Source organism: Trichoderma breve, chromosome 1, assembly GCF_028502605.1.
Source record: "Trichoderma breve strain T069 chromosome 1, whole genome shotgun sequence".
Classification (NCBI taxonomy): Eukaryota; Fungi; Ascomycota; class Sordariomycetes; order Hypocreales; family Hypocreaceae; genus Trichoderma; species Trichoderma breve.
In genome coordinates, this window is record NC_079232.1 from 6,622,237 (window position 1) to 6,635,823 (window position 13,587).

General features: G+C 50.9%; 2 protein-coding genes across 2 annotated transcripts; one reads left to right on the top strand and one right to left on the bottom strand.

Moving 5' to 3' along the window:
* Positions 1-1,732: 1,732 nt before the first annotated feature.
* On the bottom strand, positions 1,733-4,258 carry T069G_01931 (fungal zn(2)-Cys(6) binuclear cluster domain-containing protein; the record flags this gene model as incomplete). The annotated part of the gene is made up of 2 exons (XM_056169141.1): positions 1,733-3,719; positions 4,203-4,258. The coding sequence occupies 2 exons, from the start codon at positions 4,256-4,258 to the stop codon at positions 1,733-1,735; spliced, it is 2,043 nt and encodes a 680-aa protein (XP_056034457.1).
* A 6,723-nt stretch (positions 4,259-10,981) lies between these two features.
* T069G_01932 (glycosyl hydrolases family 17 domain-containing protein) lies at positions 10,982-13,231 on the top strand (the record flags this gene model as incomplete). The annotated part of the gene is made up of 3 exons (XM_056169142.1): positions 10,982-11,268; positions 11,350-11,840; positions 11,970-13,231. 3 exons carry the CDS (start codon positions 10,982-10,984, stop codon positions 13,229-13,231), a joined length of 2,040 nt encoding a protein of 679 aa, XP_056034458.1.
* Between the last annotated feature and the right edge of the window lie 356 nt (positions 13,232-13,587).

Consider the following 13,587-nt stretch of genomic DNA (forward strand, 5'->3'; position numbering starts at 1 on the left):
ATACAAATCAATCCGCGATGATCCCAAAAACTTCGGCAATTTTGATTGGGGATTCGCCTTCTCTCCAGGAAACTGTGTGAGAGGGGCTTTTCGGAATTCTTCTAGGCTTGCAGCCCAGCGCGAGGAATTTGCTCGTAAGTCTCTCAAGATGAGGCCATCAAAAGAAGATTATCGCGATATTATCTATTCAGTTACCTTGGCGCTGTAGTATGCTAGGATTGTCACGTTGTGGGGACGATCACCGCTGGTAATAAAGTATTTGAGAAAGCCAACAATCATCCGAGCCTCTTGCAAATTGCTCACTGACATCTTCTCCAGCTTATGAAGGTGCTCGTGCTCACTGCTGATACCATCAGAGAGGCGTTGCAGCCATGCCTTCGACAGGCGGGTGGTGGACGGTCACATGAGGGACCAGTTGCTTGTGATCACCAACGAGGGCCAACTGCCTCTAGAAAGGGAATATTACGGCGACAATGTTGCCCTCTCGTGTTTCAGCAGCCTCCTCGATCAGCATAATGGTAGGCATCAGGGCAGAAATCAGGCCACGGTACTTGGCCAGCGTTGTCATTGTGCAGCCTACGATCTCAATGCCCTCGAACTTGATAATTTCCACGTCGTTGATCTAAGGATTGATTTCCAGCCTCTTGCAGGCCTTGCTGTACTCACGCAACTGTTGTCTGACCTCCGAGATGACGTATTCTCTCAATTGCAACTTCAGGTAAAAGTAAACCATCTCCCTATCGCATTGTTTCACGTCGTATAGGTCCGAGTGCTTCTTAAGAAGCTAAAATTCAAGCTAGGATGTATCTCGTGTTAATTATATTATGGGCACTAATATCATCAAGGGGATGGTCACACTATTCCCTAAGGCTACTCCATAGCCGTCCACAAGAGACTCATTTGCTGTAGTGATGCCAGCATAGTAAATTTCATTGCTATAGATAGTTTTGCAGCAGTATATTTCTAACAAACTACCAATTGCAGCGCATATCGTCTTCAATTCATCATGGCCTAATGTATCGACCTTTCGGAACTTGGACTGGATATCTGGAAAGTGCACCCCGCGACAACACTCACCCACTCAATCGCAGATGCAATTGAGTAGCCCTGTAAAACAGGCAAGTCTCCTCACTTATTGACCAAAAAGTGCCAAAAAAAGAAAAGAAGAAAAAAAAACTCCTGGTTGTGCTTTTCTAAAAAAGAAATTCCAATGCGTAATCTGGGAATCGAACCCAGGGCTCCCCGACGTTGCGGATGGCAACGGAGAATTTTACCACTAAACCAATTACGCTTGTAGATGCTGTGAACTCTACAAGTTTTAGTCTATATTATCCAGCGCAGCGACAAAAATCAAAACACCAGGCGCAACTCCGTGATGCAAAATCCAACAAGTCTACAGTCAATAATACAGGTTCTGTGTGCATTACATTTGGCCTCTGGAACATTCCTGGTAGCTGGTAGTAGCTGTAACACTCCCCAGTGTGGGAGAAAAGGTAGATTAAACAACCCAAAATAAAATTGAAAAGATAATTGCAATACCCAAATCTTTGCCTCAATCACGTCCCCAAGTGCCTCTGGAAAGCCAATTGTGCCTCCCAATCGGGACAATACCTCAAGAAAGCGAGTTCGAAACGGAAGCCAGACTACCTAGCAATGCTTAGCAACAGCATATCGAGTATGCAGTCTGAGAGAGAGAGAAAGGAGTAAGAAATATTTGTATTTGTGTTTGTTATCAACATACGCCAGAAAGAATTGACTCTGATTCAGAGATTGGTTGTCTCCTCCATGGAAGGCGACCATCAGGCCCGACCAAAAAGTCGCTCGCCTCTTCCACCAGCTCCCATTTCCCTGTCACAGGATCCTTTTGCACAAACCGGAAGATGATGGAGGAGCCAAAATCTTCAAAGACCAGCTCGCGCCTCCTGAGACGCATCCATTGCTCATTCTCGTCGCCATCTATGCCATTTGTGATTTCGGTCTCGTTGTTCTTGATGGCAATAGCCCTAAAGACTCTGCTGTCGCGCAGGGCGTTGCGAATGGGGTATTGGCCAAGGATTCGAATTGCCTCTTCCCTGACGGAGCGATCTCGGCAGCCAAAGGCGACGACGAATAGGGGCCATGTCCATCCTGCGTCCATAGCAAAACCGCAGTTAGGTCGAGCTTGTAGCAGTTCCTCGGCGAGGGTCGTAATTTCGCGGTATTGTGGTGTTAAGCCCTTGACGGTTATAAGGCTGGAGTACCGAGGGACGGTGGTATAAATATAAAGAATTAGATACTCGATTCGAATGCTCATGGCCTGTAGGTAAAGCTGCCGATCGTTTGCAGCATTGCGAAGTACGGACTGATACATGGGCTGGTATGCCTCGGTCCAGCGCTGAAGCCAGTATCGGGACTCTGCAATGAATTTCGACAGCGTTACGTTCGTCTTGAGGCTTCCGAACTTCCTCTCCAACTCGGCAGGGTCGGTTGTCTTGTGAAGAGCAAGCTCCGATGTCACTCTGGTTAGCATAGGGACATGGCGAACCATTTGCCTCTGGACAAGCCCCCAATAGTCACGCATTTCATCCCACGAGGTAAAGGTACGCGGCATATCGTCCAAGGAGACAATTCGGGTCAGCTTTGGTCGAAAATATGGAGAGTGCTTCGTAAACGGGATTATTCCTGGCGGTCGTCGAGGAGCAGGAGGCGGCTGCGGAGAAGAAGGATCGCTCTGACTTTGAGGGCTCGGTAGGCCTGTCGTATGGGCCTGGGGGCTATGAGGCGAAGGCGACGACATAGGGGGAGTTTGAGGCTGATTTGAGGGGCTGTGGCCTGCTGGTTGGGCTGTGTTTGAATATTCAAGTCTCTTTTGGTTTTGTTGTTGCGGATTCTGCGGTGGCAGCGATGACGTAGAGGCAGATGGCGAAGATGAGGGATCTGACGGCGACGGTGATGAAGATTGTTGGGGGGGTTTTGGTGGGAAGAAGAACTTCCTATAGGACCCCATAAAGGATCGCGACTGCAGCTCTAGGGGTTTGTAGCAGTCTAGAATATCTTGGACCAGGGCTGGTGGCGCAGGAGCGATGCTAACAAGATCAGGTGCTTTGTCAGTACAATTAGCAAGCTCATTAAGCATCGTAAAGCCGTGGGTAATGTGTTTCAGGGCGGCTGGGACATTTCCTCGCTGAGTTTCGAAGCAGATGAATAGGAGAGAGGAAAGCAGAGCAGTTCTCAGGCCCTCCCTTGTAGGCTTCATCTCCGACTGCATTCGGAGGGCTTCGCAGTAGTAGACAATGGCGTTCAGGTAGTGTCGATTATTGTTGTCGAGTCCCAGCTCTGAGCCTTGGACTTGGTATGCCTTTCGCAAGGCGCCCACAGCCATGGCTCCGTACCGCAAAGTGTTTTCTTCCAGAGTGACTTGGGGCATCGTGGCAGTCCAAAGACGAGTCTGGTCGATGAATCCGCCCAGGAAGGTAACCGATAGGTGGGACCATTCGACAAAATAATCGTGCTGGTCGCTATTGGCGAAGCGAATAGTGTTGACGGAGGGTTCGATGATGAGTAGAGGTGCCTTTTTGGAATGGATGAGTTTGCCTTTGGACGACTGGGCACGAGCTTGAAGTTGGGAGGAGGAAGAGGAAGAAGAGGAGGAGTTATCTGCATAGGAGTCACAGTAGCCGCGCCACTTCATGCAGTTGAGGCATGCTGGTCGAGTCTCGTCGCATTTAACATGGCGTTTTCTAGAAGAAGAAGGGAGTCAGCTCAGGCAACCAAGGTACAGAAGCACAGAGTGATGACAAAGGGGGCAAAAAGTCTGATTGAGATGCTTGTAGTAACGGAGCCTTTGGTGCAACTTACTTGCCTACTCGTCGGTACAGCGCCTGATTAGCGACATATCGAAAGAAACCAAAGTAAAGGGGCCAGTATGCTTCTACTTACAAGTCGTGCAGCCAGTACGTGCACGAGTCGAACTGCGTCGAGTGTGTCTTGCTCTTGAATCTAGGGCAAAGCGATGGATGCCACCTTGGCCGCTTGACGCGGAATCTGCCTGAGATGGAGTTGAGCGACTATTTCTCCAGAGGTTTTCTTCGTCAGTAACAAGGTATATGCGTATACAAGAGATGGGTTCTAGAGAAAGACAAGGTATCAAGAGGGCACGCAAGAGGACAACCCCAACCAGTGGATTTGCCCCCATCAGAAGCAAGAGATAACTCGTGACTCACTCGGCAGAACGATTGCTTTTGCCGGGGTTGATTGGCAGAGTGAATTGTATCTCCATCTTGTCGCGGCGATGTTTGTGCCTGAAGGTTTCGTGGAGAAATCGTGCATCAGCGGGGCTTTCGTGAATGTTGTTGAATCCTTGTGTTGCTCCGGAGGTTGGTCAGCGGTTATGGAGATGGGGCGGCGCTGTGTCGTTTTTGACAGGTCGTGTCAAGGTAGGTAGTCCAGAAAAAGACGGCTAAACGCAACGGTTGTCTCGATCGCCCTAAACTCTTTGATTTTATACATTCATTTCATCCTCCTTTTTCTTTCCCTCCCTCCCAGGCTGGTGTGAAACGGCGATGATTGCGAAAGGAGCAAAACGCGGCAGAAGAAGAGACAGAAACAAGGCCGTTGCTGGATATTAGCTCAGGATCTGTCTGTGCTTAGCAACACGAGAAGGAATTTTCGGGCACTTCAGAAGTGCCGGCTCGGGAAGTGGCGTTTAAAGAATAGGAATAGGATCGGAATATAGCGCAGCCAGGCAAATCTGACAGAGAACCCAAGTGGTCCAATGAGTCCACAGCAGCCAGGATTGGATCTGGATAAGGTAGATGTAACGTTTGGACTCGTCTCGGATGATCAACTTGGACAGGAGCAAGTCGACATGGGGCGGGAAAAAACAAGAAAGGCAAGAAACAAAAGGCAAAACGAAATAGTCTAGCCGTAGGCAAATTGAGAGGCTAGGGGGGACAGTTTAAAGCAAGATGGCATGCCGCTATCCCACGCTTGAGGCAAGGATGTTGAGTCGGAAGCAGAGACCGGAGCCTGGCAGGGGTGTTTGAGCTGGGGGATGTTTTGTTGTCTGTACTTATCTGTACTCGTACTAATAGCCGTCGTTAGTCCCACGATGGAGATGCTATTTAAACTGGGGCAGGATGGAGCAGGCGTTGAAGATTGCCTTGGCCTTGATCGTGGCAGAAGTGGAGGAGCGGCACTTACTCCAGTTTTGGATTCTCTTGCACATGTTGCGTTGATCACATTCAGCCTTGCACCATATTTGGTTACTTAGCCGCCGAATAATTGTCCATTGTTTCTTGTGAGGTAGAGGCCGCAAGAGAGAGATGGCGTTGACCGGAGCTTTTGTCGCTTCCCATTCCCACAGCCGCCAGCAGATCCTCTCGAAAGGCGCCGATTCGGCATAAAGGTACATAAGATTAACGCCTCCTCCCGCTTGTAAGCCGATTTTCTTGGCCATTCAGGCACCAATAACCCTAATCGGACACAAGAAAAAAAGCCACGAGATACAGCCTTCTTGTTCTTTTGTTCCCCAGCTGCCGGGTAGGTGTTCAGGCCGAACAGACAAGATGGAAACATTTTTGAACAACCTATTTCCGCTCTTCAGAGGCGCCTAGTTACGTACAGAATAAGTTGCAATTTCTCAAGTAGGAAGGGAACTATACCAGCAACACGGGATTGCCTTGTCGTACCCTCACCACCCCTGCCTCGACAAGAATCTCCACGTAAGAAGAAAAGAATTAGCGCCACGTCAAAACCTGAAATGGCGCCGTCCAGCCGCCGCCCACTATCTGACAAGTCGTGTACATAATCGATTTACTTAGTGGAACGCCTCTTCCCCATGCCAGATAAAATGACAGGCCATGTCTCTGCTGCTATCTACTATTTCTCCAACCAACTTCCCTTCACGGGCTGAATCCTAAGCGGACGTTGAAGCGGCTCAGCCACGCCGTTAATTCAGCCGAGGACTGTCTAAATCCGCCCAAGCTAGTCGGCGTTAGCATTCCTGTTGCAGATTCTCCCATTAAAAAATGGCACTGCAGTTGCTGAGGATAGTATAATTAGATTTTAGAAACATCCCTAGGAATGTCTCGGAAAGGCTGTAGAGTTACCGAGACTATCTTAGGCGAGGCTACCAAAGGGGTTCACCGCTTTGCCTCTGAAGGCTTTCCCGGGAGTATTTTGCACGTGCCTTGCTTGATACTGCCGACTTTGTTTCAAACGCTCACGTGGCTACCAAAGATAAGGCTGGAATGCTAAACACGTATACGTTTTCTCTCCTTGACACTGCTATTAATGTATCTGAGCCCGGTAAGTTAAACGGCTAGCCTCGATTGTGAGCCTAGTTGATACGATCCTTTAGCTTCCGTCCGAATATTGCAGAAAAAATTCACTTTGCAGAGAACCCCAAGAAACTCCACCTCGAATCACGAATACAGAAAATGGAACCAACGAACCGGGCGAACGGATTTCATAACCGAGGCTCTAAAAAACAGGGTAAAAAGAAGCCGTTCCCCTCTTAGCATCTACAGTTTGCCACGATACTCGGAGCTTGATACGGATCTGAGCAAAAGCCGAACTCAGGGGAAGTCAATTGCCGAATGGAGCTACGAAAAACCCAAGCAACTGCGGCATCTGCTTTGACAAGTTGAGTTTTGGTTACATCGTGTGCATAATAAGCTCAGAGGCCTATCCACAAGAAGAGATACCAAAGGGTTGATTCCCGTCGGCGGCTCCGGCCACGTTGTATGATCCCAATGGCACTACGAAGTACCGGGCTGTGAGATGGGCTAACGATAGCATATTGCTCCTTCTAGACACCGATGGAACCCAAGAAAAGACGAAAGACGAAAAGCAACGTTGATCCCCAGTCCTGGTTTCTCGACCGTATGAGTTACGATGACGAACCGAGAGAGGCAGAAGCAAGACGAAAATGAAATCATGCCCCTGGAATTTTGGGCTTCTACAACGATAGACCCTTGCCCATGCTTAAAGAACTACTCTGCATCTGTTCTCCTTGCCCCCTCTCCCCTCGCTTGCTACAGCTCATCCTAGCGAGGTTCACATGCTCCGATGCCTATACAGGCACAGAACTGGGGAGACAACGGCCACGAATTCTGCAAATGATGTGGATACTGCTAGCCCTGCCGAGCCTCATAATGGTACCCTCGATCCACTGCTGCGATTGGTATCGCTGCCGCCTTCCTATCGCGAAATCGATCCAGAATCCAACATAAGCTTTGAGTCCGGCGGAGACGTTTTCACAACTGCTGCAAGTGCCGTGTATGAGCTGACCGCCGTCCAAAATCGGATACCGAACCCTCGGTAACTGTTCTGGCCGAGGCGGCGAACTGGACAAGGCTGGGGCTTTCACTCTTATTCATTGGTTGGTTAACCTTTGCCTGCGTTTGTGTTCGTCTTTACCAAAGCTCTTTCTCAATCCATTGCGGAAACTTGAGCGATGGCTACATTTGCTGATGACAAGGGCAGGGTTAGAGAAAAGATTCCGATTCGCTTTCTGATATGCCTCTATTGCGTGCGATTGCCCTTTTCTGGGCCAGATGCACCTCGCTAAGATCACCCGATGCCAAAGTACGCCTGGGACTGAGACGATGAAGTTATTTCTTGATAAATTTTGGACGGCATTTGTCATGAATAAGTAAGAACCAACTGCCTGATTTACAGCAAGGACCTACGTTAAATCGCGCTCTTCGCAAGTACCGTTATCCAGGTAGTCGTCCAAGTCTCTCGGCTTGGTGAGCGGGAAGTGGGACTTTCATGGGGGGTGCATCGGCAAGAATTACGCCCTTTGGATTAGTTATACCTTATACACACAGGCGAGTGCTCGTACCAGTTCAGGCTTTGTTTGGCATGAATGTCGGCATGGGTAGTTGGCATTGGCACAGGAGCTAATCATGGGTTTTTGCAGGCCGATATCACTCTGCACAAGGGACCATCACGGACTACGCCGTAGGTGTGATGGGCGACGCATGCAGCCGAAGACGAATCGAGTCGACGAGATTTGACAGGACACCATTGCGGCATCGGTTGACACATGCCATTGTTCCCGAGCCTATGGACCACTACAGCCGAGCCTGCCCACATGCCGCTTCGCCCCAGAATCGCAGCTCGGCCAACTAACGGTCTAGGGACTGAGTCGTGTTTACGATACTATTATTTGCTAGGGTTCATACTTTGCAAGGCACAGGAAAACCACATGTTTGGCTTGAGACAGAGACAGGGGTGCGTCGTTGTTCGTCACAGACATGCAGCGGCGCAACTCTGGACTCGACTCGGTGCTTCGTTCGGAGCATGTGCTGGCCCGGTCAAGAGGGGCTTGTTGATCCGCCGTCTTTGCAGGTACGAGGCAATAAAGCGGCGAGGCAACGATGCGTTCTGTATGCACATGTAACGTGCAGGTTGCCAAGGAATTTCATCTCTTGTGCTCATGCTTGTACGCCAATGCAGCCGCTAACAACCAACGGACGACGCCGAGGGCCATTCTTGAGCCCGCCTTTTTTCTCCATCGAATCCGTTTTCTTCACCGTTGCAACAAGTCTCAGACAAGGCGCCGCTCGGTAGCCAGATTCCCACAACCCTGCAGAGGACTGGAGTTACTAGTTTGATACCGAGGAAGCTAGCCAGTGGGTAACAATGCTTGACTTTTTTGCTTGATTGCAGGCACTGCCGACCTGATGATGGCAGAGTGGGCAAGGCACAGAGTATTTTGGGAACACAGTCAAATGGTGGAGTTACGCGGCAGCGCTAATCACCTTTGGTGGATAAAATCTTACGCATCGCGGCGGTTCTGTTTTGTCTGATGATTCAGGGCCATCAATTTACGTCGGCTGCCGTCTCGCCCTTTGGGCCTAGCCTGGTTGAATGTGGCATAGAGACGTGGGCGCAGGGCTGTCTTTGGACTTTTATCGCATGGTTTGTGACGATCGTCTTTGTTGATCTGGTTGCCATGACTAAAGGAGCCACTCGCTCGTCGGTGCTCCAGTTTGATCCTACATTCTCAGAGGAGATGTTTTGGCACGAATACAAATACCATAAAAGGACCACGTCACAAAAGAGAGCATCTGCATGTCAAACGCAGGAGTGGTAGTAGAGAGAGAGGAAAAAACCAAAACCCTGACAAATCGCCATGGCTTTATGGTAAATGCTGCCGTGGTGCCCCCGAGGGATCCCTGAACCAGCCGAGAGATGCCCTTTATTTTGACACGCTGCCAGCGACTATCGAATCACAGGCTTGAACCTCGTAAAAAGCCGCTTCAGCCGGCGGTGACGAGTTTTGTTGATTGCATCTCTCACAGCCTATTATCGCGTGAGGGGTCACGGAGCCTCAAAGATCAACGGGCCAGACAGAGGGTCAAACAATGGGCGCAGCGGACAGAGACTGTGATCCAGAAATTTATATTTAGTGCCGCCCAATTATACAAAGTGCTGACTGATTCCTCGTATGAACAAGTAGTAATAGCAATATACTTTGGGCTGCGGGCATCGCCGGAAGCTTCATCTCTTTGCTCGACGACTGCCGATAGTGCCGTGCCTATGCTTTCCATCACAACCGTATTGCAATATCGCAGCTCCAAGCTCTGTTGGTGATTATGCCTGGCAAAATACAAAATACGAATGCTGAGATGAGACATACGAGAAAAAAAAAATCTGGGGAGATGAGATGGGGGATGCTGGCCCGACCCACCGAGGGGACCCAGACAGTACCAATATTGGCAGCATCCGGCTTTGATTTTCGCGCCTCAACTCTCAACTGAGGGGCCTCGAAAAGAGTCTTGCCGTAGTATGTAGAGGCTGGAATTCATCGTGTGTGCATCAATTCATAGTCAAAAATTGCCGGAGAGAAACAGAGACAGCCCGGGAGTAGCGCAGTCGAAAAGCAGCGTCTCGTCCACCAAAACTCCCCAATTTCCCACCCCCTGGCCGCCACAATCAGAGTCTCGTTGTTTCTGCCTCTCCAACTGACGCTATAGCCACTCTCAGTTAGCAGCTCAGGCGGGCGACCTGCGCCATTGGGTGTTAGTGGCAGCCAGGAGGGGGGGCAAAAGGGCCTCAGCCGCCGCCATAGTGCCATTTGCTGGTTATTCTTGGGTGGCAGCGGCGCTCAGCTACAGCGGATTTGGTGCTGAAGCCACGCGGATATTACGAGGGAGGCTAATGTAGTTTGGGGTGATGTGCTTTAGCCCGGTGCATAACGCGGTTTGCCGTGATCCCGATTTCGATTTGCAAACGCATCGTGAGCTGACGAAGCTTCTCTCTCTCTCTCTCTCTCTCTCTTGTTCATCTTCCCCCCTCTTTGCAGCTTGAAGAGGCCCTTTGAAGAGGTAGAAACGAGAGAGCGGGCGTTGACAGCTGCTCTGGTCTGTCTGGTGCTTTGTTCTCTCCCCCCCTCCTGGTTCGTCTTTGCGTTTTCTCGTGTTTCATCTCCAAGCCAAAAAGTCTCTCTCTCGTTTTCTAGACTAACGATACGAGCTCCTAATCAACAGCTCATAAAGGAGGCAAAGCACAAGAGGAAGAGAGTCATTCGCTTTTTCAGAGTCCCACGATCGCTCACACGGTCCCCAGACCGGCTTACTGGGTCCCATCTCCATCATCTAGATATCTATCATTTATTTCGTCCCCCCACGGCCCTCTTTTTCTCCTTCTCTTCTTTCTACATCTTGCAGACTGCAGTTCGCGGCCTGTGCTTACCCGCATGCGCTTTTGAGATCTTGCGCTGCTTCTCTTTGCGAATGCGAATCCCTGTCGACTAGCTGCTGCGTTTCCATTGATTCATCCACATTTGATCGGCATAGCGTTGGCCCGCCAGTAAGTTCGTTTTTTCCAATAAACAAAAGCTCTTCCCCCCTAGGTAGATCCAACCCAATTGGCCTTGATCGATTGCGACGCAGAAGTGGTTCAACGTGCAATTGCCTCTTGGCCGCCAAAAGTCGCGACCCAGAATCACGAATCCACTGACTCTGTGTAGCCTCAGATCGAAGCCGTCATGCAGCGCTACGGTGAACACGGCGACTCTCCCGAGAGCGAACCTCTCGATGGCTACGGCCAGTCGCATCGAGGAGTTTCCCCCGATAGTCGCGGCTACTCGCCGCCCGAGATATATCATGACCAGCATCAACCTCCTCCAGTGCCCTCTCACCAGCATCAGGGCCAGAACTACGGCTACGACCAACATGAAGGCTACGAGTACGACTACGATGGCCAGGCTCCTCCCCCGCCTCAGCATCGCCAGGGCGACAACGGCTACTTTGCCGGCGGAGCACGCAATGACGGGTATGCGCAACAGAACATGACAAACTCCAACTCCCGAGGATATTCCCAAAACAATGTGACCCCCGGCGCTGACAACTTCAGCGACATGGCCTCTGGAGGAATGGCTGGCATTGCCTATGGAGTAGCAGAGCGAAACGCACGAGAGAGCGGCATGCAAGCGGCCCATGGCGGACTGCCACCGCCGCCATCCCACGCTCGATATCCCGACGGCTACGACTATCCTCAAGATGATCGAGGCTCGCGAACGACCTTTAACCCCCTGGGCATGCCGACTGCTGCTCACAGCTCGCGATCACCCTCCCGCAGCACGCGCGACCCGTATGCCGACGACCACTATCCGGCGATGTATCCTCCCAACCCGCGGAATAGCAATCCGATGCTGGGCATGTTCAATCCTAATGAGATTGTGGACGACGGTGACGATGGATTGGATTATTCGCGACGTAGCGCACGCAATTCCATCCTGAGTGCCTCCAACTCGGATCGAGCAGCAAAGGGAGCTGCCGTTGCGACTGTTGCAGCTGGAGGAATCTTGGGGGCTGGTGCCATCAAGAGCGCCTTGGGCCGTAATGGTGAGTTTCTTAACATCAAACGTGGTTCCTGTTCCTCCTCCTTCTTCCTTTATCTAGCTGTTGTGACTATTGATGACTGTGCTTTGATATACATGGGATGAATATCCGCTGACAGCTTGGTATGTATAGCTCAAGCAGCAGCAGGAGGTAATGGTGGAGGGGACGAAGGCGGAGGCATGCTCTTCGACAACGGTAGCACCGAGGAGAAGTCGGCCTGGATGGCACAGCAAGCGACCAAGACCAAACGATGGCGCTGGGCCATCATCATCATCCTCGTCCTCATCGTCATCGGTGCCGTCGTTGGCGGCGTCGTCGGAACTCAAGTCGGCAAACACGGCAGCAAATCAAGCAGCGGCAGCGGCAGCGGCAGCTCCAAGGGTGGCAGCGGAAGTGGAAGTGGTGGCAGTGGCAGCGACTCTGATGACGACAGTGGTGATCTTAACATCAACAGCCAGGAGATCAAGGACTTGCTCAACAACCCCGACCTGCACAAGGTCTTCCCCGGAGTTGATTACACGCCCCTCAACACCCAGTATCCCGACTGTCTGACCAACCCTCCGTCGCAGAACAACATCACTCGTGACGTGGCCGTGCTCAGCCAGTTGACCAACAAGATCCGTCTCTACGGCACTGACTGCAACCAGACTCAGATGGTCCTCCACTCCATCTCCCAGCTGGAGATGACCAGCGACATCAAGGTGTGGCTGGGCGTCTGGCAGGACAACAACGCCACGACCAACGCTCGCCAACTCAAGGAGATGTGGAACATTCTCGACAAGTACGGCGATGACCCCTTTGAGGGTATTATTGTTGCCAACGAAGTGCTCTTTCGCCAGCAGTTTACTGTCACTACTCTTGGCGAGCTCCTCGACGACGTGCGCACTAATCTCACCAAGAAGAACCTGAATCTCCCTGTCGCTACTTCCGACTTGGGAGATGACTGGACTCAAGCTCTTGCCGCTGATAGCGACTATATCATGGCCAACGTCCACCCGTTTTTTAGTGGAACGCAGGCGACTGACGCTGCTGCCTGGACTTGGAACTTCTGGGATGAACACGACGGCCCATTCTGGAAGTCGGACAAGTCCAAGAATGTTATTTCTGAGACGGGTTGGCCTACGGGAGGAGGCAAATACTGTGGAGGTCCCTCGACTTGCGATGCTCCAGCCGTGGCGGGCATCGACGAGCTCAACACCTTCATGAGCGACTGGGTGTGCCAGGCGCTCGAGAACGGCACAAACTACTTTTGGTTTGAGGCCTTTGACGAGCCGTGGAAGGTCATTTACAACACTCCGGGCCAGGAGTGGGAGGACAAATGGGGGCTGATGGACGCCAACCGAAAGCTCAAAGACGGAGTCAAGATTCCCGACTGCGGCGGCAAGACTGTTTAAAGAAGACAAGGGGCTGTTTCTTTTTTTCTTTCTCTCGATAAACAAGTGTCTTGAGATTTCGCCCTGTTTTTCTTTGAACAAAAGTCTTTTTTACAGCTGATGAGGCATGACGGAAATGACGATTCTTTGTGTGCTGGTATGCACCCTCTTTATTTGCTAGACTTCGAGTCTTGTTCTATGTTCATTGTTGTTCTATTTTCTTCACGTTTTTAATTTGCCAGTCTTTTCTTTCCATGTTTCTTCCCCATACTATGTACGTTTGGAGGATAATCCCGGGATGGGACAACATATGGACGGCACCATGTCATTTACGTTTGCTCTACTTCTTTTTATTTCCTCTCTCTGAGACGGCATGT